The 27,703-nt window shown below is 38.5% G+C and overlaps 1 protein-coding gene across 1 annotated transcript in view; it reads right to left on the bottom strand.

The window, feature by feature from the left end:
* Nucleotides 1–2,504: 2,504 nt before the first annotated feature.
* The window catches only part of LOC5576001, a 38,609-nt gene continuing 13,410 nt past the window's right edge, over nt 2,505–27,703 (bottom strand). The window contains exons 5-7 of the mRNA XM_001662295.2: nt 22,082–22,477; nt 21,612–21,950; nt 2,505–4,525 (exon numbers count right to left, since the gene is read on the bottom strand). Coding sequence (XP_001662345.2) covers nt 4,092–4,525; nt 21,612–21,950; nt 22,082–22,477 — 1,169 coding nt within the window. The 3' untranslated portion in view covers nt 2,505–4,091. The remainder of the gene's footprint in view (nt 4,526–21,611; nt 21,951–22,081; nt 22,478–27,703) is intronic.

The raw sequence follows: 27,703 nt of genomic DNA, 5'->3' as shown, positions 1-27,703 counted from the left end.
GCGGAACGATTAAATCGCACGTTGCTGGATAAATCTCGTTCCATGCTGCAAGATGCTGGTTTGCCAAGAGCGATGTGGGGTGAAGCTGTCCTTACCGCCGTTTACATCCTGAATAGAAGTCCGACGTCTGCTCTGGAAGAGAGAAAAACTCTGTATGAAATGTGGCGCGGCAGAAAATCGAACATAGACAAAATGCGAGTGTTCGGTTCAACTGCTTACACATGGGTGCCCAAAGAGAAGCGTGGTAAATTGGACCCGAGGAGCGAGAAAAATGTGATGGTTGGATACACCACTAACGGCTAGGAAGAAAACGATTTTCACATTTGACCAAAACAGGAAGATGAAGCGTACCGAACCAGTGAAGGTGGTATACGACTTCGACGACGATGATGAACCTGTTGTGAAAGTGGGTGTTGGACCTGAAGCAGCGAAACCGAGCGAAATTGAATCGCTTGGAGGAAGCGAATCCGCTGATGATGAGGAGTACGAGGAACCAACCGGTGCGCTCCTTCGCAATCAAATAGTGGAAACTTCCCTGCAGAGGCGTCCACGAGGCAAAGCGGACGGGAGCGCATAATCCCCGGTAAGTTTCTTGATTTTATTACTGGCTTTGAAGCAAATACTGGCGGTGAATGTTTCGCAGGTTCTGCTGATTCCCAAGCGACAGGCGACGTGGAGATGGCTTTCGCATTGAATGCGGAGGCGTTCGTAGAGAACCTATCGTCAACCATCGATGGCCTGAGGAAGCGAGATGACTGGAGCCACTGGAAATCTGCCATCAATAGTGAGCTCGAGTCACTACGCAAGAACGAGACATGTGAACTCGTACCGAAACCGGCAGGAAAACACCTTGTGGATTGCAAGTGGGTGTTTACAGCCCGAGTGACCATTTGTCGAAACTAATTTCGACACCCATCTATTCCGGCATAAAAAGCGCCGCCTGGAAGAGTTGGAGTGCGAAGAGATACTTAGATCAGCTGTATCGTTCTCAAGAAACACGTAAGTTCTACAAGAAACTCCCGTAAAGGCTTTGTGCCGCGAGCCGAAATGTGCCGGGATAAGAATGGAGGTATCTTTTTTTTTCAATTCGTTTATTTAAAGGCTTACTCGCCGTACCCAGCTTAACAGTGCCGATTTCCACTTCCTAAAGGTTCAGAACCTTTAATACATTTATGTTCGGGTAAATTATTTTTTTCACCAGAAAGTGAATCGATTTCCGCATGACCGGTGTTTGGGGAACACTTATCAGAGCAAGTTTTTTTCGTTGCACCCTCTTTGTTAGCAGGTCTTGATCGCCGTCGCTTGTTTGTTGTTCCATTGTACTCGATGGACGAGTTCGATGTATTGTCATCATCAGTCCACTGGTCGTCGCTCTTTCGTTTTGCTTCTTCTGGCTCATTTGTTCTAACAGGAGTTGGATGTATTTGCTGGTCATTGTTGATCGGTGGGAAGTCATCCAGAGTAAACAACTCGTGAATGGATTTCGAAGATGTCGATGTTGAAAGTGGTTCATGAATTAATGGAGAACATGAATCCGGACATTTGCTGCCAGTATGGACCGGATGGCCCAATAGGCGGCAGGATTTGGGCTGGCCGATATAAAACACCAAAGTTGTCTCTTTTCCAATGGTAATGAAAGAGGGAATGTGACGAAGTAAATTCATCCTCAGGACTCGCACGTCGTTCGATATTCCGGGAAAATAGTGTTTCCACTTTTCATTCCTGATGGAGATTACCTCTCCATACTTAGGCATATGATCAACGACAATGGAGGCAGGTCGTGGACCCGAACCGTCACTGCATCATTATCCGAGGAATCCGAAACTTGGCGTTTCCACAAGCATTGTTCGCTTCCAATTATGTACTTTTTGGTAGCGTGAGACAACTTCATGGGAATTCATTTCGATGAGCACACAGTTGCGAGTGTGATGCAGCTGTATGCTCTTAACATCCGCATGTTGGAGATTTATTTCACTCTCCAAAAACTTTGGCTACTTCAAGGCGCACCGGGAGACACTAAAATCGACCACTAGGGTGTTCTTTCGCCGCGTGTTCCGACGCGTGCGATGTTTGATAAGCAACTGACGGACGAACGTGAGGTGATTGAAAGGTGGAAGTAGCACTACGATGAACACCTAAACGGCGCAGAGGAGGAAGATCAAGACAGCAGGAGGAATGGCTTCACCAGGAAAGTCAAGAAAATTTCCATTACGAAAAGATCCTGGACCGACCGGGAATCGAACCCAGACACCTTCAGCATGGGTTCTTTGTAGCCGCGGACTCCAACCACTCGGCTAAGGTTGATGGTATCTTATGCCGATTTAAAACCGATGAATAAATGATGTGAGATCACGCTAGCAGGTCTTGTAGGTTTTTTTTGCCACATATGATCACTGACGACCTACCAGCTCGGCTTGGTTACACACTTGGATTCGTTCATTGTATTCGTGGCATTGTGGGCTGTGATACTATCTGGTTTATCCTGAATAAAGTGAGATTATACATACAGCTTTCCAATACGTTTTGCACTATTTTATTAGTTTATAATGTTACCATTATTCACACTTAAATTAGGTTTAATATTAATTTGTGTCAACATCCGCACTAAGACACGTTGACTGTAAATCATTTACTGTTGTTTCTTCCAGTTACGATGTGTGTGTGTGTGTTCATCCACATCTCTCTGATGGCAGCAAGGTCCTGCTTTAGTCCCGGTAGCCAACCCCGGTCATATGCCAGCAGTGCTCTCACAGTCCCCGAAAAACGACATTTGCTGCCACAGAAAGATGGTTTCAGAAATGCGTTCGGTTCGGCCACCATCTCTTCCAATGAACAGTTCTCAGTTGATTCTCTTCTGATCCATAACTAGCTTCAACATTATTTGTGTGTTTGTGTGGTTGAGGGGAGGTTGTGTCCCACTCTCTGAAGCAATCGGATCTCATAAAATATAAAAAGAAAGGAAACGTTCATGCAGAGTTTTTATACTATCCAAAAACACGAAGAAAGTGTAGTTTATATGGAAAGAAAAATCAAACGAACAAAAAAAAAACTAACTTCTACCATTTAGCGCACCACGTTGCTGCCACCTCTCATAAAAATTGGACTCAAACATTTAAAATCCATTGACATCGTACATTAGTTGGAAGCATTCCATCCAACATAGCGAGAAGTGCTGAAAACAATTATTTTGGGCTTCTTTTTTTCTTTTTTACTCCAGTTGACAGCGACGTTTTCCATGGGTAAGTGCGAAAATTTCCACTATATCATTACTTTTTGTTTAATAATTGTTCAAGATGCAAAAGACAAACTTTCTTATATTGATAAGATTACGTTTATAGATTTTTTTTAATAATTTATGATCATATCAAATTCGTCGGGGTGCGGCAGAGAACAAGGAAACGGTATCAGATCACATTTAGTGACGTTTTTCGAACCATGTCTCAAAAATTGTTTGCGCCAATACTCACCACCGACGAGATTTTTCAATAGTTTTGTATTATGCTTTGATCTTGTCAAAATGGTTTAAGTTTACTAATACAATGAATTTTTTGCTTCTTTATCCACAAATTTCCATTGATTTGTTTTGCTTCATTACCATTTAAATTTGTAGTTTGATGAATTTCAAGTTTCTTTCTCCACAATAAAATGCTATAATGCTGCGATTAAATAAAATCGAATCTTAAGTGTAATTACAATTACGAAACTACCAATTGTTGTGGAATTACAATAAGTTTTGTTGTATATTTTATAATCCTCATACACATATCAAATCAAGATCATCTAAAATCCATTAAATCGTAAAAGTAAGAATATTTTTTTATCATCATTGAAAATGTAGTTATATCTCCATCGTCATTAAACTGTATTGTATGCAAATTGCCTCTTTTCGTCTTGAATATGATTTTCCATACGGTCACACAATGTAGTTTTAAATATTTTTCTGCTCGCTGGAAAAAGTCGGGGAAGGCGATATCTCTACGAAATAGTCATCCGTATCGAAGTCGCATTCGGAAACATAGTTGGCAACCTTCGTCCTAGGTTAGCCCCGCCATTGCTCTCACTCTTACAAGGATTTACAGGCGGCTGTTTGTCTAAAAGCGTCTGTTCATGTTTCTCTCCGGGCGGTTTTGGTTCAGGTTGCGGTTTTGCTGCTGGTTGTTGGAACTGCCAAACTTGTTCGGATTGCCACCGCCAAAAGCATTACCAGGATTGTTCGGGTTTCGTTGCTGGCCGCCGAAGTTTCGTTGACCGGGGTTGTTCGGGTTGCCTCCGAAGTTGTTTCGGTTGCCGGCGTTGTTTCCAAAGTTGTTCGATCCGCCACCGAAGTTACGGCCGCTGAATCCGTTGGAAAGATTCAATCCTGACAGTGGCGAGTCTGAGCTGTTGAATGGGTTGTTGTTTCCACTGGCTATGCCCTCGCCCAGATTTTTGCCGGATATGAAAGCCAAACGGAGCAGATCTTGAATGACTTGCGGATTGCTGAAATCGTTTCCATTGTTGAAGTCACCACGATTGCCGCCAAAGTCTGAAACGTGAAATTTATAATGTCTTTATTAGGAACGGATTCTTGTTAAACTCAGAGACCTCATGTCCTGAAAACGAGATCAAAAAGTGATGAAACAGGAACAAAAAAAAATCCGAACAGAAACCAGAACATAGGGAAAGGCGGGGCAGTATGGTCATGCAGGGCAATTTGGGCCACCTGTCATTTGAGCTTGATTCCGATAACCTCGGATCTCAAAGTATGCTTCAACTAGCCACCAGCGTGAAAACCGTGCAAAAATCTGATTTTGTACTTCATACACGGAGAAAAATCAGTAAAGTTTGAAACAATCAAATTTTTGTTGTTTTTCAAGCCTGTAATTTAGTTGTTTCTAACTAATGATTTGTCTTGTTTTCAAAATTATGCCTTTAGTTGGGAAACAAACTAAACTTTAGGTGATTTTTACATAGAACATTTGTAATGTCAACAAAAATATTGCTTAGCTTAGCTTAGCTTAGCTTAGACTGACTACACATATCAATGGTTGCTATTCCGTGATGACCGAAGTCAGTGAAAATGCCACAAAGAATCAACTAGAAGTTCGGCTGGGATTGGCCATAATCTTCTTCAGTGTGCATAATTCAGTGCCTCTATTTATATAGGGTCAATAACGGCGCCGGCCACGTCCTTGCAGTCAGGTGGGATTGGGGGAAGGAATGTTAGTGTGTAACTTGCTTTTTGGAGACCGTGTTTGCCTTCTGCATCTCCACAAAGGTTACTGGGAGGGATGTTTGTTAATGGGGAGGATCGTTGGGGTCATAGGATATTGAACAATTTCTATGTAGAGGAAAATTATGCCGACACTTGAGGTGACAACCATTCAAAGTTTGTTGAACAAATACCTAAATTAACATTCCTGATGTCAGGACGAAAGCATGTGTTATATATTTTACTCATTTGAAAAGAAAAACAAAAACTCGCATTGGTTGGGACATCATAGAACACTGTTATTCTTATGCCGACACTTACAGTGGGCGAACCATCCAAAGTTTGTTGAATAAAGTGAACCTTTCGCAAGTCTACACTTGTAATGGTCGAACCCATTCAAAGTTTTTTTAATTACAAAAATTAAGGTATATAAGAGGTGTTCTGAAAAAAAAAAATGTTAAACATAAATAAATCATGAATCAGAGTTTGTGTCGACACTCACAGTGACGAACCATCCATAGTTTGTTGAAAAATCATATTTACATCCCACCATTGTAACGATTGAATGTGCAGTCATACATATTTTATAGATTAGAAATAGTAGCATGAAACGAGCTCACCAATTGATCCGTTATCCTTGACTGAGCAGCCACAATCCACTTTAGGCTTCACTCGTTTGCTCGGCTATAAAAAAGCACTCAGGAAAAAAAATAGGCGCGCGACCCGAAAAGGAAAAAAAAACTGCTAAGGCTTTCTTGACGCACTGCTTAGGAGCAAGCGTCAAGGTCGAAGGTCAAACAGAACTCTGTAATGTCAACAAAAATATTGCTAGTTTCAAACTAAGTTATTGATTTCAACAAAAGTCCGGCTTGTTTTTACCAAACTTCTTATTTTAGAGTTGTGAGATTTGAACTAAAATTCTGGTTTGACTCAATAAACCAGAGTCTATGAATGTAGAGTTGCGCGAAGAAAACTGACAACAAGTTTTACAATGACAAAACATTTAATTATTCTGGCAACCTATATACCTGTATGCACTTCCAGTGACTTCACTTAAATGCTCTCTCAGCTCGAATGCTGTTTACAAAGTCGCGAAAGTTAAAACTAAATTATAATTGATCTCTGGTTTTGTGGTTGAAAATTGATCGCAATGAAGTGTTAGTGCAGAATTGCAATAACAGCTACGACAACAGCATGTACCTATTAAAAATCTTGAGCTTTTTTCGGGTTCCGCGCGACGAGCTACTGAAAAAACAGTGATTTCTTTTTGCCGTTTACCTTCCGACTGGAATTGACCGAAAACAGCCGCATCTGCAGCGTAAGTTTTGATTGTATAAGTACTACTTAGTTTTCAAACTAATCAATATTGTATGGTTTATTCAATTTCAGTTACATTTTAGCTATGAAACGGATTTATATATTTCCACTGATGGAGGGAGGTTACTTACATTAGCGGGAGCCATTCAGGCGGAGTATACGAAACAGTATACGAAAAAGTGCCTGATCTGAATGCAAGTTCATGCAGGGATCATGAATTGCTGGTAAGTAAGTTTATAATTGTTTGTTTGATGATATTATTCACATAAAAATGTTGCACTACAGGATCACAATGACAATAATGTGACTGTGTTATCAGATCCTACGATCGCATTGGAGTCTTTGGCCCACTACAGTAGGTTTAATAAGTCTATCGAAACGACGTTAACAGCTGATTCCATCGGGAATCAAGTTAGTCAAAAATCTTACCAAACAAAACGCTGGAAAAGTAGATACGCACGATCTAGTCCAAAGTAATTTTCCCGTTAAGTGTATTTTTGACGTATCTCTTTTTTTTTTTTATTTTAGGCTCGTTTAGAACTTTTCGCCGTTTGAGAACACAAACAGCTCAAAAAAATAAAACTATGTATCAGATTTCTTCGACAAAAATCGAAGCGCTTCAATAGAAATACATCGAATGTTGTTAGAGACGAAGCCGCTTCAAAAATATTCGACCCAGAGCAAGTAAGATTGTTACGTGGTGATCTGACGCGTGTTCAAAATGGTCACACGAAGCGATGGTGAACAGTTTCGAATTGCGTTTCGCGTGTAGTACTAAGGGTTACAACTTCCTTCGGAACAAGATGCATTATCCTTTACCATCAATTCGCACCCAGCAACAACGCTAGAGCACGTACATTTCGATACAGGCATACTACACGAAAGTGGTTTGGTGATCGTTTGCCTTTGAGTGAGTGTTGTGCATATTACTGTTCATTTATCGTGAAAAGCTCTTAGAACATTGTGTTCTGTGAAATTTTCAGCTTTCTAGGTGGTGATTTAAAAGGTGGCCCAAAGGCAATGTAAGTTTATATGGGAATTTACTATGGAGAAATTTTTGAGATTTGTTCCAAACACGCTAGTACTGTAATGTAAGTACAAACTTGTTATCCTAAAGTAAAAAACTCATTCATCAAACTATGATAAAGAAATTTGCTGAAGAGAGAAATTCAATCCGACGGATAGACATGAACCCGTATCAGCTGCGAGTATGCGTCGAATTCAACAATGTACTATGGTTGTGCGACAATTGTCTCGCTTTGTTTTGTAAACAGCGCTCAATTTCGATGTAACAGTACGAGATCATGATTAAAACGCAGGCAATATTGAACGCACCGTGAGCCAACTAGGGCAAATGTACCATTAGTGGTGCACCTAAGGGAAAACCGCTAAACCACGGTTGATAAAATCATCAAATACATGATGATTTTAATGTATCAGTCGATAGATTTCAAATCCTTCTATCATTCAAATGTATAAAAATCACGATTCATTTGAAATTTCCCTGTAAAAAGCCTTGCACCAATAATAGGAACACTGTTTCTTTAGTGGAGGTATGTTTTAACACTTCAGTCGTCGCGCTGTTGTATTTTGTACAACACAGCAGCGTGGTGGTTCTGACGGTGGCAAACCGCGCGACGACTGGAAGGTTAAGAATGGTTCCTTTAGTGGCGCAATCCATTGATTTCTTATGGGACCTCCCACTATGGGTACCGATGCACCACTATAGGTGCAAAGGAGCAAAAAATTTAAGCAAAATAATTGTTTTAAATAGTTTAACGGTTAAATATCATGAATATTTTTCAATAACTTGTATTATTTTCGCATCGTACATCATAGCAAAATATCACATAGCCATAAATTAGTGCGAAACATGTCAAAACACAACTACCTCCACTAAGGGAGCGTTTGCATTACAGTCTGAATTTGCTACAATGAAACAGTGCTTCGCCGAATTGAAGCAATCGTTCAACGGTGACCAGAATACCAATGACAACACCGTAGATGTCCCTTCTACGTGTCGTGGAAGAAATTTTTCGCTGCATTCGAAAGATACTGCTCACTTGCAAAGGGTTTCAAAAGCCGAGATTTCAACTGGGTCTCAAAAATTTTGGCTATTCTTCACAAAAGTTGCGAAACATGTTTCTACAGATGCCATAGGTGAAATGGTAAAGCATTCATTAGAAACTAACGATAAACCCGAAGTAATCCGATTGGTACCACGTAGCGGCAACCTTGAAAATCTACGTTACGTTTCTTTCAAAGTTGGAATTGATTGGAAGCATAGAGGGAAAGCCATTATGGAATCGACGTGGCCGACTGGATTGCTGTTCAGGGAATTCGAACACCGCGAATCTTGCTGGGAACCGTGAATTATTGGCAATTGTGCATTAAAATGTGTTGTTTCACTATGTTGTTTCATTATGCTTGATGTTTACACGATTATGTTGTTATATAGTAATAAATTATTGGATCATTAGGGTTAAATCAGCCTGTTGATCAGTACCAAATAAATAAATAAATCAAATGAAATCTTTGAGCTATTGCGAAGCAAGGTAGGAAGTATGTCTGCTAATAATCGTGACTGAGGCGTTGTCCTCTATGAAATGTCGATAGATCAAAGCCTTCGTTTTGCAATAACAATAAGAAGATGTTTGGAAACGCAACGATTCCGGGTCAAAAAGCCACACATGGATTAGTAGTGATGTTGGTCGGAATACACAGTCGTTGGAAACAGATAGTTGCCTATCACTTTACAGGAAACACGATTCCAGAAGATTTCCATAAATCTTTGGTGGTCGATGTCATTCAACGTGCTGAAAATTTGAGGCTAAATGTTCACTTCGTGACAACAGACTGTGTACCAAATAACATTCGAATGTGCAACGATTTCGGCGTTAAGCATTCAAAGAATGAAGTGTTGAACAGCAACCTCAAGTACATCTTATCCGAACGAATGACAAAATAGAAATTATCCCTGATGTGACCCATGTTTTCAAAAAGCTGCATGCAAGGATGGGTAAAAACAAGTTTGTTTAACTCCCTCAAGAAATTGTCAAGGAAAACGGCTCTGTTACGGATGTAGCTAGCGTTCTCCACTTGAAAGAACTGGTCGATTTGGAAGCCAACAAAGGTCTCAAGATGGCATCTCGACTGACTTTCAGAGACGTGGATTTTTTAAACACAGACCGACTGGATGCAATGAAGTTTGGGCACTTCATATAAGCTAGTGAACCATGATGTAGCGGTAGCACTGAGATTTATGAGTGCAGAACTTGACAGACCAGAACTTCTAACGACAGCATATTGTATTGAATGTGTCTGGAAATGGTTTAAATTGATGACATCGAGACATTTAGACTTAGCTCTTAGAATGCGAAATATTGATGTTTATAATCAGACATTGACCTTCCTTAAATGGTACCTATTGCAGATTTATTCACGAAAGCAAGGTTGAACAGTCAGCATCTATTCTGTGCACAAACTCCATTTTACGATTGCAGAAACATTTTTTGGTCGACAAACGCTATCAATATTTATTAACGTGCCGGTTCACACAGGACTGTGTTGAAAACCTGTTTTCGTTAATAAGATTCAAGCAAAAGCGTCCTACGGCGCTACAATTCAAGGACAGTTTGAAATTACTCACGATATCTCAATTCATGGCAGAGATACTTTCATCATCTTATGAACAGACGACAGAAGTTGGCTGTTAAACCTTACCAAAAGCGTAATAAAAAAGGGACTCTACAAATGTTCATCCAACAGAAATATCAGGAAATTCAAACGAGGCTTGCGTGATAAGACAAAAATTTACTACATTCTAATAATTAAGCTTAAATATTTTATTTCTAACAATAGGGCATCAACCATAACGACGAGGAAATTTTTGAGGATGCAATATTCGACAATTCAGAACGTAATTTTATCTTTCATATTGCCGGCTATATACTTCTGAGTGTTTCGAAAAACTTTTTAGTACCGTAAAGTGCCCTAATTCAGCGCATTGCCTAATTCCGCGCATTCCATACAAAACGATTTATATATGGAAATACACATCAATATTGCAACAACTTTCAATGCCATTTGATGCTACTACTATTTAGAATAAGTTCGAATCATCAATAAAAGCAAATAAGGCATTTTTTCGCGGCGTAAAAAAATAATCAGTGGAGGCCCGTCGAAGTTGACGCCATTTTTCTAATTTCCTTAGCGTCCGTGCTAAGACTGTAGGACAAAAACAAAAGCGATTTTTTATTGAAAATGTTTTATTTTTTATGCAATTTTCTATGGAACTACTTGCTACCGATATGTTCCATGATGCTTCTATGAAATCTTATCAAATATTAGCATAATTATTGAGTCTCATCCCAAAAAGTAATGCGCGGAATTAGGTCACGTTTTTTTTATAATGCCCTAATTCCGCGCACTGTTCTTCGCTGAACAATAAACAAGTTAAACATGCTATATTCGTCTTCACATCTAACTATTTCAATGAAAAGTGTCTTCATGCATAAATACGTTTCACGGGCAAGCAGAATCTCGGGAAAGCTTACCTTACAGGGTAACTAAAAGCGACCGTCCAGAAACCACGTGGTCATTCATGGTGAGAGGAAAAGTGTATCCAAAGACCAAAGCCCATAAACATTTTAAAATTGTTGTCTAAACAATTTACCACAAGAGGAGAGAGTCTATACATCTATGCACACAAAATTTACTTAAGATTGTGAACCACAAATAACAAAAAGTATGATATACGGGGAAGAGAGATTGCAAATGGTCATATTTTGTGAGACGTAATTTATGGATAAACTTTATGGATCTTCTGAGGTTTCTAGTTTGCTTATCAGATTTAAGTTTCAGGTACCCGTGGCATTAGCGGATACAATTGATTGAATTGTTTAAGACATATCGATTCCAAGCAATAATGCGAACTGGTTCTTGTGTTGCATGAACAATGCAGAATACAAATACCTATAGGGGTAGTCGGGGCGGTTTCGCCAATGGATTGGAATGAGCACCTCTTGAAAACTGCATAAATTTTTGAAATTTCAACAGAAGTAAAATGCAACTCCAAAGCTGGCAAGGAAATTAAGCAATATGTATGTTATAAGTCAGTTTTCTAAAGTAATAGAAAAATGAATAAATTATACTCGAAATACCATCAACGTTTTTACCAGTATCCGCTCATGTTCCAGTAGTCCGCTCACAAGTTCAAAAAGTAAGGTAATTTGAGTAAATACACAAACTATGTCCACAGTATGATTCTATTTGTCGATTTCAATTGTATAGCGGCTAAAGTTTTCAAATTTACGTTGTGTAAACTTATCATTTTTTCAGTGTGAGCGGGCTACTGGAAAATGAGCGGAAATGTTCTTTAAAATTTAATCTTTTGCAAAGAGTGTTTTTGAACACTAATTACTTTCCAGTTGAGTGAACAAAATAATTAAATTACATGATTCTATGAGATAATTTCACAATCTAAAATAGAATGCTCATAACATCCCATCGATAAAAAATCGACACGAAAACTTACAAATTTTGAAAAATCATTCATTCATTCGTGAACTTTATAGGACAACGGAAATCGTGCGGATCTAAACATTGTTGGAAATAGTACAAAGAACTGATAATTCTATAATATTTTCTGCACTTATATCGAATTTCCTTAAGGTCTCCAAACTGCCCCACATTCCCTTGTATGAAATTCACAAGTATCAATGCCACGTTAATGAAAAGACCATAACAAATGTTTATCTTTGTTTCATGTGATGGTCATAAAAATATAAGAAATATAACTAAACGTCTCATACAAAAATTTACTTTTTTTTTCATACAAAAAGTATTATGGAGGGTAGAGGGGGTTGTAAATGTTCTATTTCAGCGTTACGTAATGAATGAATTCTGCCTTACATTGAAATTAATGATAATTTGATTGCTTCGCGAGTGCGCGGAATTAGGCGTTCTTCTGCGCGGAATATGGGAAAGCGTTTCAAAAGTGCGCGGAATTAGGCAATTTCTACAAGTGAACTGTTTCAAAAAAATCTCAATTTTAAATTATGAATACAGTCTAGTTTATATTTTTCCCATAATCTAAAATGGATTTGCTAGCGATCCACTCATAAAGCTTTTTTATTGAAGCAATACTTTTTTTTAGTGAACAATTTGAATCGTTTTATTCCTTAACTGCGCTGAATTACGGCACTTTACGGTATGTGATTCACGTTGTTTGTGAGACGTGTTTTTCTCCCTACATTAGTGAATGCCCTTTTTTTTAAATACAAAGTACACCGTTCATAAAGATTACACTGGATTAGCTTTGTTGTATGTAATAGAACCAACGTATATGTTTTTCGTTGCTCTTAAAACAATATTTCGAGATAATGTAGCTAATTTAATGCAAGAAAATAACTATATTGAATCCAAACTAATTTCGATGAAGAACATTTTCGATGAAAAATGCAACGATATACGTAATAAGATAATTGATCGTTTTGTTACAATCCGACTACGAATTTATCAGCCGTACAAGTTCCGATCGAATAAGTGTGATAGCCGTTCGATGGCAGTTTAATTTGTATCGTATCGAAATGGTTTTTAAAATGTTGATACAAACAAAAACGAAATACAATATTTTATTGCTGATATTCGTAAAATTTGTTTTTTTTTCTGGTGCATTATGGGTCTGGAAGAAACCATAACAAAAAATGATACGTTCATTCACAAATTAGAGGGAAGTCCTCTATGCCCGGACACTTTTTGTTTTTTGGTAATATTTCGAAATCTACATTAGTTTTACCATTATTTTTCGTACAGTTGGTGGCGATAATGTTGACTTCAACCACTATCTGGTGATGGTACAACTCTGCTCAAAGCATGCAGAAAAAGGACGGTGTCAGCACTCACTTATCGTCCTTGTTAAAATTTATTTACGGAACAAGAGTTACCTTCAATGTACTCAATATATTCCTTGAACTATAATCTTCCATGTAAACCTCATCTTTCACAAAAATATTATATACCTAACATGGGTTTAATCATGGAATGAAATATATGCTTACGAAATATCGTCATTTGTGAGCTGCCGAATAAAACAACACAAAAACAGCTTAAGAAAAACTCACCACTTTGAAACGTCCAATTCTCCGCTCCAATACCAATTTGTCACAAAAGCTACGCACCGATCACTTATGCACTATTAAACTTTTGATTCGTCTACAAAGCACTCGAAAATACTGATTTTTTATGCTTCAAATCACAAATTAAAATTAATGCACTTTGCTTTCCTCGGCAATCACTATTACGGGAATAGGTTGCCAGAAAACCATATTCAATTGCGGTGTGTTTTTTATTCACATTTTAAATTCATTGAAAAAATCGAACACAACTAATTAATTCATTGGAATTAGGCAACAAAACATGCATTAGTAATTATTGGGCCTTCCAATACTTTCCTCATCTGAAGATTGTAGCGCATAAACTTCAATATACTGACAAGGGAAGGTCACGATGGTGTTACACGGGGTTTTCAACGAGACTATTTTTGTTAAATTCTACATGTCGAAATATGAAAAACCCCAAAGCCTTTCGGGTGATGGACCAGTGGTGTAGCCAGGAGGGCCTCTTATAGGGGCAATTTGGACGTATATTATATTATTGAGCTAATTGGAAATTTGACAAAAATATTTTTTAGTATTTATTGTGATGGTAGAGAACAGAATTGACATTAATGTATACTTAATATGTATTTTCCATGCCATTGGCGTAACTGAGATGGAATATGGACACCAAAACAAATTTGATTTTATTTTAATAGTATACCAATACTAAACCCATCCCGATTGCGCCTATGGCATAGAAAATACATTTTAAACATACATTAATGTAAATTCTGTTCTCTTCCATCACAATAGATATAAAAAAAATATTTTTGTTAAATTTCCAATTATTTTAATAATATAATATACGTACAAAATTGCCCCTGAAAGAGTCCCTCCTGGCTACACCACTGGTCCATCACCCAAAAGGCTTTGGGGTTTTTCATATTTCGATATGTAGAATCTAACAAAAATAGTCCGGTTGAAAACCCCGTGTAACACCATCGTGACCTTCCCTTGTGAGAAACATATAAAATATCGTCTTTCAATAGGTTAACTATTTTGGCAACACTCGTGTTGTTCTACAGGCAATCAGAGGATAATGTATTTGTGTCAAATCACAAGTGAATTGATTTGCAAAGAACCAATTTTGATTTTCTCATACACTGAGAATAATATCCCAAGTAACAATTTTAGTTTTACGAATTACTTCCAGGCTGCTATAAATAAACGGCTATAAAACCATGGTCAAGGCACTGTTGTCTTCATCGCATCCCCCAAAACCTCTTGTAGATTAGAACGTGACTAGTTGGCCCACTCTGAAAGAGGCTATGAAGTGTATAATTATGTCACACGAATAAAGCAAAATAGCATTTATGGTAGCTATTTTGAGGCCACCTGTTCTAGATGAATGTCACTTTATCTTGAAAATGATTTTATCATAACGTCGATTTATTCCAACGTAAACAAAAGAAAAATAGATTGAAAACACGGCTGTGATAGATTATTTCGTAGTGCTTTTTATTTGAATATAGTACCCAAATCTTTAGTGCCGAGTGAGATTTACTGTGAAATGTGATGAGAAAGAAGTAAATTTGCCAGTGCCCCCTCTGAAAGTGGCATATTTCTAGTTATTTAGTATTTGCTAAAATGAACCGCCAGGTGAAGAATTGAACATTTCTTAGTTTGAGTGGGCAGTAATTGTGCTTTAAATTATATTCAGTCAGTTTAATCATCACACCATAGCATCTGATGAGCGAATTCATGGAGATAATATTATTTGAAAAAGTGAAATTGTGGTAACCGAAGTGAAATTAAAATGGAGGAACCATAATTGATTGATTATCATCAACAAATGCTGTCTTGCCATCATAAATGCACAAATAAGGGTGCACTGTTATGATTCGGCATTTGCAGATGTAAAATTGCTTAAAAAAATGCTGATTGAAGATGATTCAGCTTTTATTTTCGCTTTTTATGGTAACCAAGCAGCATTCAACAAAGTTTGCTGTTTGGGTATGCTATTATGAAGAATATATACGAAAAAATTAAAACGAACATTAGTTCGTCGTTTTTTCCGTCAGGAATAAGTGTTCGCAAGCCATTGCAATGAGTTTGAAGTGCCCAAATATTGATCCAAGATGTATCAATAAGGTAAGTTATCAAGATTAAAGTGCAAGTCAATCAGTTTAAAAGCAGCTTTTATGGCAACAAGGTGTATTATATCAATCTTTTATCATAGCCGTCACAAATCAGTGTCACTCAGCCTCCACTAGCAGTTTAAATGAGGTATTCTATGCTGCAATAAAGCTGGTTCTGTAGCCACAAAATTTTAACTTTATAGTTTGTCTCTAAAAGGTTTTGAAAATAATCAAGAGCTGACTTACAAAATTTGACATTCTAGCAACGTTAAATGTCGCCTCTAGCTATCATAGCATTCACGTTACTGTCTTAAAACATTAATAAATTCACTCGAATGCCAAATTGCTGTGGAATTGTTACTTGGGATGAAAGTAAAAAAAAAAACGAAAAAAAAAACCTTTAGAATTTCCAATTTTGCGTTACCTTTTAGCGATTTTTTGCGCATAGACACTAGGGTGTGGCTTATTTTTCAAAAGTTCTCAAAACCAAAAATTCGTGTGCTCTTATGAATTCAAATCATATTAGAAGAGAAACCTCAAAGTTTGCGCCAAAAATATTAAGATTTAGGGGTGGCGCAAGCGTCTTGAAGGCGAATTTTCAAGTTATAAAAAATGGCCTTCAGTGTAGTCACCATTACTTCCGTTATTTCTAACTAATTCTGAAACTTTTAGCATCATTATTTTCAAAATTAAATTTATGAAAACTTTGTTGAACATTAAATTTGACTTAAATCGAAACAATTTCTTGTTAAAAGTAGTTTTTTCGATTTTTTTTTCACTTTACCAAAAAAAAAATCATATTTGTTTGACCATAAATTCATAAATACTCAACCGATTTCAAATATTTGTAGAGTAAAGTGAGGCAAAAGTTCGAGTGGGGTAAGAGTTTCTTTTTAAGATTTCTAGCTCAATTCAAAACAAATCTTATAAATGTTATGGTGGCTCGAATGCTATTCAAGTAAGAGACTTTCAATCCCAATATCATAAAAATCGATTGAGATTTGGAAAAGTTATGGCTATTTGTTGTTTTTCGACGTGAATATTGTAATTTTTGGTCAAACTTTCGTTGCATGGAACCAATTGAAGATAAAATCTTTTTCAATAGTTTATGCAAGGGCGTTTCTAGGCCTATCATAAGGTTGCTTTGGGGTGTATTAGTTTTTGCATAAATGTTTGAAAACAATTTTTGGAGTGCTTCGTGAAGCCCAAGCAGGACAGTTCGGTTTTGCGTCGTCCGATAGATTTGGATCACGGTTTCGCGCATGTTTTCGTCGCCGGAGATTTTTTTTTCTCCTGTTTTCAAGCGTCTTGCTGGGTAGTGCTTCGTGAAGCCCAAGCAGGACAGTTCAGTTTTGCGTCGTCCGAAAAATTTGGCTCACGGTTTCGCGCATGTTTTCGTCGCCGGAGATTTTTTTTTTCCTGTTTTCAAGCGTCTTGCTGGGTAGTGCTTCGTGAAGCCCAAGCAGGACAGTTCGGTTTTGCGTCGTCCGATAGATTTGGCTCAAGGTTTCGCGCGTGTTTTCGGCTCCTAAGATTTTTTTTCTGTTTTGGAGCGACTTGCTGGGTAGGTATTTGGAAGGCACAAGCAAGACGGTTTGTTTTCGGGACGCCAAGAAGTTTTGCTGTCAGTATCAGTTTTGTGTTCAGTCGAGGATGGATTACCAACTGGTGAGTTCGTTTCATTCTTGTGATAACACATATTTTCTTGAAAGCGTAACTTTTAAGTAATTTTAAAACAAACTTTGTATGGTTCGTCACTATAAGTGTCGGCATTATGTTTTTTTCTTATACAATTTCAATATACATATATTTGTCTCTTTTATACGTTATTAAAAATTATCTTTTGAATTGTTCGACATTGTGAATGTTGACGTATTTTTTAAAACTTGTAACATATCGAGACAAAATGCACAGTAATACTCATATGTAATTTTCAAACAAACTATGTATAGTTCGTCACTACAAGTGTCGGCATTATTCCTGTTTCATATAATTTAAAATATATACATGTAATTTTCAGTTTTCGTCATTAATAAAAACATCTTTTGAATAGAGTAGTGTTTGATCCTTCGACCTTGACACTTGCTCCTGCTGGGGCGGGTGATGAGGGCAGGATCAAACATGTCGCGCGTCGGTAGTGAAGCGGTGAAAAAGTGATCGGTTCGTTAGTAGTGTTTGATCCTTCCACCTTGACGCTGGCTCCTGCGGGAGCGGGTGATGAGGGCAGGATCAAATATGTCGCGCGTCGGTAGTGAAGCGGTGAAAAAGTGATCGGTTCGTAAGTAGTGTTTGATCCTTCGACCTTGACGCTTGCTCCTGCGGGGGCGGGCGATGGGGGCAGGATCAAACTTGTCGCGCGTCGTTCGCTCAGAGAAATGAAAAAGCGCCGCGGATCGCTAGTAGTGTTTGATCTATTGATCGCGTCGCTTGCTCTTGCGTGGGCGAGTGACGAACACTTGTTCGGCGTTTAATGCGATTATCGAATTATTTCGCGAATCCGGTTAGGCGTGATTATATCATGGCTCGCATCACCAAACATTGGTGACTCCCAGATCTTTACCTTATCCCACTAACCCAATATCCTCTCCATGACAACCGTGGAGATGCAGAGGTGATCTCGGTCTCTAGTAACAACGGTAGTCACACTAACATGCCTTCCCTTCCCCGATGACCGTAAGGACGTGGCCGGCGCCGTTATTGACTTTTAAATTTGAGCTCTCGATTTGTGCACATTGAAGAATGGTAAGCTAATCCCAAGCCCCATTCATTAATTCCCTGTGCAACTTCGATTGTTCTGGTCAATCACGGAGTAGCAACTACGAATTGTACGGTCATCTATGCTTATGCTATGCTTAAATGTTTGAAAACAATTTTTGGTCCGTAGTGGGGCAAAAGTTCGAATCAGCGGGGCAAAAGTTCGATCCATGTATAAAATCACGGAAAAATATGCAAAATGCCTAATATCCACATATTATCTTCAAATTTAGTTAAATTTATCTGATCGTGTGAAAACTGTCACCAAAATTTTACATTTTCACTTAGTTTTGTGAAAAACTGCTATTTTTAAGTATATTACAATTAATACGGTTTTGGGCAATTTTTTAATGAAAATTTAGTGTGTATTTTTTGTCAAACGTAAGTTTACGGCTGGTGTAAAGTATGCCTGGCATAAAAGGGTCGATATTTTGTGTTTTAGCCAGCGAACTTTTGCCCCACACTAGATTCGAACTCTTGCCCCACCGGTGGGGCAAAAGTTCGAATAAGACAATCAATTTTGAAACTGTTATAACTAAAAATGGGTAAATATTTTGACACAAGTTTGTTCAGCAAAATTATAGCCAGTATGTTGAAGGTTCACTGTATGGTTATTTGTTTTGTTTTAACTGCTATTGTTTTCCCTGAAACTTTGATTATACCACTAAGGTCGAACTTTTGCCCCACCTTACTCTATGTGCATGTTTTTCAAGCAAAACATAGTTGTTTCCACACTGTTTATACAACACATTATTCTAAAAAATGTTTTGGCTTAGCTTTGTAACATAAATACTCAACCGATTTCAAATATTTGTATGTGCATGTTTTTCAAGCAAAACATAGTTGTTTCCATACTGTTTATACAACACATTATTCTAAAAAAATGTTTTGGCTTAGCTTTGTAACAAAAACTACACAAAAACATAATTTTATAAAGAAAAAATCGAATATCTTTGGATTATTTAAGTTTTTTCGCCAAAAAATACATATTTCCAATAAAACTTGTGTCTATAAAGCATTTTGTTTTAATAACTAGTTGAATACAGTACTGACCCGATTTTGTCAGCCCCCGATTTTGTCTGCCCCCGATTTTGTCAGCTTATGGACCCGATTTTGTCAGCCTATTTTAAATTTGTCAAAAAATTGTTATCGTCAGGTTTTACCACGTTTACATTAAAATTGATGATGATGTTCAATGTCATGCACGCAAGGGTGAAGCCAGAGGGGGCAATGGCAATGCCTTTTATTAAGTGTTAAAAATCGATATTACCATTATAAGGGTGGGGGGAGCCCCTGATAAAAACAAACTAGCTACGCCCATGTCCATCGCCCTCTTAAAATTCCATGTAACCATGTAAAACGTCAAAATTTGAAAAACAGGAACAAAATAAAATGACCCGATTTTGTCAGGTTCCCCATTTTGTCAGCCTTAAATTCATCGAGGGGCTGACAAAATCGGGTCCTTACTGTAGTGCATATATTTTTCAACATGAGCAAAAATGTTTTTGTTTCAAAATTATTCAAAAATTGTTGACAAGTCCTTTTCAAAGGTTTAACAAATGAGAAAAACCAGTTTCAGCTTTTAAAATATTGTTTAACTGACAAAAAAACTGGCGTTTTTCGTTGAAAAATCCTGTTTTGAGCAGTTTTTTTGAATAACTTGGTCAGAACATATTTTAAGTGAAATATGGCATATGAAAAGTTTGAAAACAATTAAGTATAGAAGCTTATCATGCTAAAATAATTGGAATCGGTTGAGTATTCATGAAGTTATGGTCAAACAAAGATATTTTTTTAGTAAAATGAGGAAACATTTGGAGTAAACTACTTTTTATTGAAACTATTATTGATTTTACACAAATTTGATGTTCTACAAAGTTTTCATAAATTTAATTTTTAAGATATGGTGCTGAAAGTTTCAAAATTGTTTAGAAATTACCGAAGTTATGGCGACTTCACTAAAGGCCATTTTTTATAACTTAAAAATTTACCTTCAAGACGCGCCTCCTCTAAATCTTAATATTTTTGGCTCAAATTTAGAGGTTTCTCTTCTAATATGATTTGAATTCATAAGAGTACAAGAATTTTTGGTTTTAAGAGCTTTTGAAAAATAAGCTGCACCTTAATGAACAGTAGTGTGAGTAGCGGAAAGGGGCATGCATGTAACCCGTTCAAACGCAACTCTGTAATTCAAGTAATCCAATAATTGTGTTCCGTGGATTTTTCTTGCAGAGCACAATATTATGAATCAATTAACCATGACGTCACGCTGCAACTTCTAGGTTAGATTCGCACTTGCTGCAAGTTTATAACCATGACATGGCAATTTTTACAGCCGAAATGCTGCCATAGTTAGATTGAATACAAAAAATATTCGATGAAATAAATGAAATTAGGCAGCGTCCATTAATGACATAACGTTAAAATGTACAATTTCCGACCATTCCCCCCTTCGCAACGGTCTTTGCATGAAAAAATAAATTTTGTGTTTGAGCCTACTCCCCCTCCCCCCAGCGCGTTACATAATTTGTGGACGGCGCCTTGGTCTGCATAAATTTAGTGGCGTTGTGTATTCAATTTGACTCTCTGCTATTTTATTTTTAACTGCAATTCTGTTATCAGTGTAGTCTGTATTTTTCTGCATTGGCCCTTTCAACGAGTCGAACATAATGAGTGACGTTTAATTTCAGGATTTGTCAACAAATATGAAAAGATACCAATACATAAACTAGTTTTTGCGCAGTTTTGGATTGCCGAAGTGATCATTTTTATTGCCGACAATAGTAATTGCATTGCCGATAAAAGAACAAGTGCCTCGTGATTTTGGTGAGGAAAAATAGAAGATTAAGAGATTAAAATAGTATTTTGTGTATAATAATTAATAAATGAAGAGTGCTCAAGTGTAGTTCAGGAGTCTCCTGCTAATCGTTGTGCTCTATTGTTGCGTAAAATTGCCCTCTTAAAAGTTCAGCTGCTTAGGCTGCCGACAATACGTAAGTTCCCCTATCTCATGGAAAAAAATCTTGGACGGGAGGTACAACAACCTCAAAATGTAGGTAGCTTGAACGTGAACCTTGTTTCGGTCAGATGTCCTACAATATCGGTACTTACTTGGATCGGGACCGTTGAATCGTCCACGCTTCAGCGGTGGTGGGCCGCTGAATCTTGTCGACTGTACGTTCTCCAGGACAGCCGGGTTTTTGTCGATGATTTCCTGCATAGCCAGGGAGATCTTCTCGTCGTTTTCTTTGAAAATTTTACGATTGACCTTTGTCGTCAAGGGTTCGATACCACAGCGGACGGGTTTCTCGCTGTCGGGAAGCTGGAGAACCTTGTCGCAGACCTCTTTGTCGCGGAATTCAATGAGCGCGGTGTTACGATTGCGTTTGACCACGCACTCGATGAAACCAAACTTGCGGAATTTCTCGAACAATTTTTCCTCGGTTACACCTATAAAAAGGATAAAGGAATAACATAAAAATGAATTACTCAGGGTTGGTATCGATTGTCTTAAAAATAGAAACTTCAGAACATACTTTACTACAGAACTTCATATTTCTAAATAAATCCCATCAACTTACCAATTGTCAAACGAACCAAGCGAACCGAAGTCTCCGGATTGAAGTAAGTGTCCTTGCGTCCTGGGAACACGTGCAGGCAACGGTTCTGGAAGTGTTTGCCGTTGAAAGCCTTGATAGCGTCAGTAGCCTGCTCGCGGCGTGCATAATAGATCAATGCAGCCATCACCATGGAAGTTTGGCTGGTCTTGTAGGCTGGAATATTTGGCGAAAAGATAAACTTGATATGTCCACCGACGCTGGAGAAGTAATCTCTGATGTCGCGCTTATCAGCGGTGTACGGCAGATTGGAAACATAGATTGGCCACAGTTTAGCCAACGGAAGCGGCGGAGGGCGCATTTTGGATTCCTCTCCATCTTCTAGGAGCTTCTTGACGTGTGATGGTTTAAGATCAATGACTGCAATAGAAATTTAACACATTGTACATAGTTCATCAACAGAATACAGTTACCGAAAATTTAAGACATTACATATACCGTAAGGACGCATTTCGCCGCTACTTGAATTATTTTCTGAAAGAACTTCTCAAAGAATTTATCTAGGATTTTTTCAAGGACCTTTTTCAAGATATAATTGGAGAAATCCCTGCGAAAATGCGGCAAGTACCGCTTAAACAAAAACAGTAGGCAAATTCCGGCGCGTATTTTCTTCGAAGAAAAGACAATTTTCTTGCTGATGAGTAATGGAAGAAAATTTCTTCTCTTCGAAAAAATGTTCGCTGGAATTCACCAATAGAGCTTGAGCCCGTGGTTGCTACTCCAGTATCGCCAGTGCACGGTAGCTATTGGATCAACAACCCCGTCCCTGTTCGCTGGAATTCACCTATAGATGTGTTTTACTACAAAGCGGGACATTTTTATTGGGTCTACCCCGTTTGGCATAATGCTATTTGCCATACAGTCATTTGGCATAATAGTCGTTTGACATTATTTGAAAAGAAAGATACTGCAGTAGTACAGTAATATCCGGGATTATAGAATGCTTCATAAAATATCATGTTCCTTATTTTATTTATTTTTTTCAGATACCATGGCATATCTTTGGCGGTAGGTACATATTTGTTGAAACTGCGCTATAATATCCCGGACACATAATGGCCCCGGAATTTATATATGATGAAATTTCAAAAATTGAAAAATTGAGTATTAGAAGTATGTCCAATCAATAACTTACAACGATTGCGAGAAGTTTATCAACAATTATTTGCTTAATGGAAGGAATTTGATCGAATTCAATGTGTTTGACAATTATGCCAAATGGGGAGTATGCCAAATGGCATTCAATAGCTGTTTAGCCTATTATGCCAAACGCAGTAGATCTATTTTTATAATTTTATCCATTTTCGCAAACCACTGACTCTTCTTTAGTAAGAAATGTATACCTAATGAAGATCAAAATTTAAAAGCAAAGGTACAAAACAACATTTTTTGCAATTTGTTAGAAATTTCAATTAGTGTTGCTAAAATATTTTCATTAAGATATTGAAAGCCGCATTCATTCTAATTTTATTCATTGTGAACTTGAAAATTAAACTAAGATTTTTACTTGAGATATCCATGGAAAATTCCTGGCTAATATATGCGATTTCTTCTTGGTAGATTTTTTTTACCTCCCTGGCGAGATCCTCGGAAAAAAAAATTCAGGACCGTGGCAATTGTAGGACTGAAAACAAAAAAAATCTCCTTGTTTTCATTCAAACCATCAAACCATTTTTGGTAAGATTTTCGACTGATGCTCGTCATAGTGATCTTAGGTAATTTCTGCAACGATTTTTAGCGGATATCTGACAAGGTGAATATCTTGGCGAATTACTGCCGGGATTTTGAATTGGAATGTTCCCAAATGGACATTTGGCACAATGAGCCACGTCGATTACGCATGCGAGAAGGCGGCGGAGGTCCATCCCGGGACAAATAATCCCGGGATTTGACAAATTTCGGGTTTTCCCGTTTCCTGGGAAATTAGTACTGACATCCCGGGAATCCCGGGATTACCGAAATGCACGTAGAATTTGATGAAAAACACTAAATTTCAATGAGAAACAATGACATTTTTCCTCATTATCCAGCCTTATTTGATAAAATTGAAAAGCATAATGAAAGAGAATAAACGAGTAATTATTTTCATGATACGACCAATTTGCCAAGTAAGAAACACATATTTTTATTTGTCCAGTTAATTCTAATGCTTTTCTCTTCAAAATTAGCATTTTTCAAGCCTAAGTTAAGATAGCAAATTTGAAAGTACACCTAAACTTCAGTCAATAATATTCAGTGATTAACTTTGATATTCTACAATACCTTCAATGATCTTTAATCGTTTCTTTTGGTCTAAGGTTTTGACTTTTCAATTGTCTGCAGCAAATTACTTCAATATTATGACTTATATTTTCACCTCACCATACCTTCATTCATAAGTATCACTTAGAAGTTAAAAACAAAACCCTTAGAAACCCCGCAATCAGTCAAGCTAAGTTTTGATTTTTACCTAAGTTATTTCATCAGAATAAGAAAGTCATATATGAAATGTTATTTGTTATAATCAATATATTGAAAAGTTACATTATATGTTTATTTCATTGAAAAAATCATTGTATAGTTCAATTTGTACTTCTATTTTAACCAAAATACTAAGTTTATTGAATGTTTGAGGAATCCCGGGATCCCGGGATTTCCCGGGACAAGCTTAGATTTTTGTCCCGAATCCCGGGACGATCAAAATGGCCGGGAAATGGACACTCTAAATGGGATGCTTCCGAGAAAAGCAAGTGGACCCACAGGCTCATCCCAAATCTATCGGCCTGGGTGAACAGGGAGCACGGAGAAGTGAACTTCCACCTGACACAGTTCTTGTCAGGTCACGGCTGCTTCAATTTGCATCGATTCGGCCATGCGTCTTCACCATTCTGTCCTGAGTGTATTGAGATTGAAGAAACGCCAGAACATGTTGTCTTCAACTGCCAGAGGTTCAACATATAATGAAACACGGTGGCGACTGCTTTTGGTGAGTACTTCAGCATATAAGGTGGTGGTCCACGGAATGATAGGCGATCCCGATCTTTGGAATATGATGACCAACATGGTGGTGCAAATAATGTCTGGCTTACAGCGCAACTGACGAGAAGAGCAGCGAAACGAGACGCAGAGAGAGCAGCGCTTGACGTCGGGGCGCTGATGAACTGGAAGCCATGCTCCCACCGGAATTATCGGACTAACCTCGGCACTCGATAAGTCAGTCTGTTGATGAGAGGAGACCATCGGGCGCAATCGAAGTAGGCTAGATCCTCCGTCGGGGACTAGACCGAGTAGAACGAGCGTAACGTAGCATCGGTAATAAGTCGTCGAGGCGCCTGTGAACCGGAAGTCACCCTCCAACCGGAATTGCAGAACCGACCCTGTCACTTGGCCGACCACCATCGAGTCGGAGTAGGCTAGATCCTCCGCCGGGGACTAACTGAGTAGATCGCGGAACAGCACCGACAAATGATCGTCGAGGCGCCTGTGAATCGGAAGTTTCCTTCCACCGGAATCGCAGGATCGACCTCGCCATCTGGCCGGATAGCATCGGTTCGGAAGATCTTCCGCCGCCGGGGAAATCCTCGTCGGAGTAGGATAGATCCACTGTCGGGGGCTATTCTGAGTAGTGCGAGCGTATCACCGGCTTGAGTCGTCGGAGCGCCAGTAAACCGGAAGCCATCCTCCAACCGGAATCTCTGGGCCGACATCGGCACTCTACCGGCCAACAACGGAGTATGAACAACGCGTAACGTTACCGGTTTCGGGAGATATGCCTCCGTCGAGGTACTCTCCATCGGGGCGCTTGCGAACCGGAAGTTACCCCTCAACCGGAATCGCAAGACCGACCTCGGCATCCAACCGGTCCGCCCGTAGAGCATGACGAGCAGAAAAATGGAGTCAAGCGCACCAAGAAAACACAGCAGCATCCATCCAAAAATTCTTACATGGCCAAGGCGTGTGGTCGGCCTCAAAATGTTAGTGACGTTAAAGAGACAAATTGCAACCAGATCGAATAGAGCAAGAGGTGACGCAAAGGCGTAGAGGCATCAACAAGCCCTCTGCCTCCTGAAGTAATACCAGGAGGACATCGGACTTGTAGCCCATGCCAAATAAAAGTGACGTGGTACAGAGTTGTTTTCCCCTTTTTTTCTCTGTTACCACACTCGAGACGTGCATCCGCAGTTGACCGTAATAGACCGTGTTGAAAACAGGACTAATCGGGGCACCGTTCTTTTAGCAGGGCAAATGAAATTCTGAATTGCCGCTTGCTACAAAGCAAAAAAGACACTTTATTGAGTATATAAAATATAGAACATAAATATAAAACACTTACAAATACGGTGATTTTTTCACAAAAAATTGTCCAAATTCTCTGCGCCCGTTCAGTCTCTTGTTTTCACTGGCTTTGTTGTGTGATGCGGTTGACAGAACGGGAATGACAGAAATACATGAAACACACACAAACGCAAATAACTCCGACACTGCGCAGGGGTTCCCAAGCTACATTCTCACGTAACAAACCGTTAAGTGAGAACCACAGAGCCTAAACCCCATGTGCTCCCCAGATAGCCGGGAAAGGTGAAAGTTTCTAGCTTTGCTAGAAGTGCGAAAATTCTATATAAAAAAACACCCAACACATTTCAGATATCTTTCTTAATAACTTATAAAATAAACAATATTTTCATTTTTCTTCGTCATAGTTTCAATATGGACTAGTACTCTCAAATATAAGTATACAAAAACTATTATTGCAATTCATATTTCAGCAAAAAACATCAAAATTTTGGGTTCATTGGGTCATCTTTGTACTTTTTTGTCCGCTTAGCCACTGTTGATGATGAATTAAGTGGAATCTATTGTTGTAAATCTTCAATCTTCACAACACCACCCGGTTCGGAGAGGATTCGGTGAGCATGTGCTACTTTCGGAGATTTTCGGAGAACGTTGTCGAAAGCTTTGGACCATGAATTTCCAGCTCCAGTTTCTTTTTCTTTCCTGGCTTCCGTTTGTTTCCTGAGCACCCGTTGAGGATTTAAAGGATATATTCCGGTTGTACGGAATTCAGAACGCAAACTGCCAGCAGCATTGTGCAATCTTTCAATCGTCTTCTTAAGCTGTCTGGGAAACAAATGTTTCGGAACTGTTCCAGAGAATTTCGCCTTATATTCCAGAAGAACATTCCTCCATTTGATTTTCAAAGGGCGGAAGAACGCTACGTCAAGTGGTTGGCATAGATGCGTGCTATTCGGCGGAGGAAATACATATCTTATGTTGTATTCCTGGCATGTTTGTATTACTCGCATAGACTGATGACTTGCCAGATTATCACCGATAAGGATTTCTGGAGCTTGGCAATCCTCGGGATCGTGTTTCTTGAAGTGTGGCAGTGCCACCTTAAAAAAACACTTCTCAAACAAATCATTGTCGAACCACCGAACCAAACACTTTTGGAGCATCTGTACACAGTGTGTTGAGGCCCTCCTGTTGTCCAAGTGTCATACAGAAAACGACTATTGTACACGACGAACGGGGGCAGCAGCAGCTTGTTTTAGTGGAATCGAGGATACGCTCCGCATGCTTTGCACCGTGCCGAACCTTCGTACGTCC

This window comes from Aedes aegypti, chromosome 1, assembly GCF_002204515.2.
Source record: "Aedes aegypti strain LVP_AGWG chromosome 1, AaegL5.0 Primary Assembly, whole genome shotgun sequence".
Classification (NCBI taxonomy): Eukaryota; Metazoa; Arthropoda; class Insecta; order Diptera; family Culicidae; genus Aedes; species Aedes aegypti.
The sequence above is the reverse complement of the archived record's forward strand: the minus strand, read 5'-3'. Positions and strand labels throughout refer to the sequence as shown.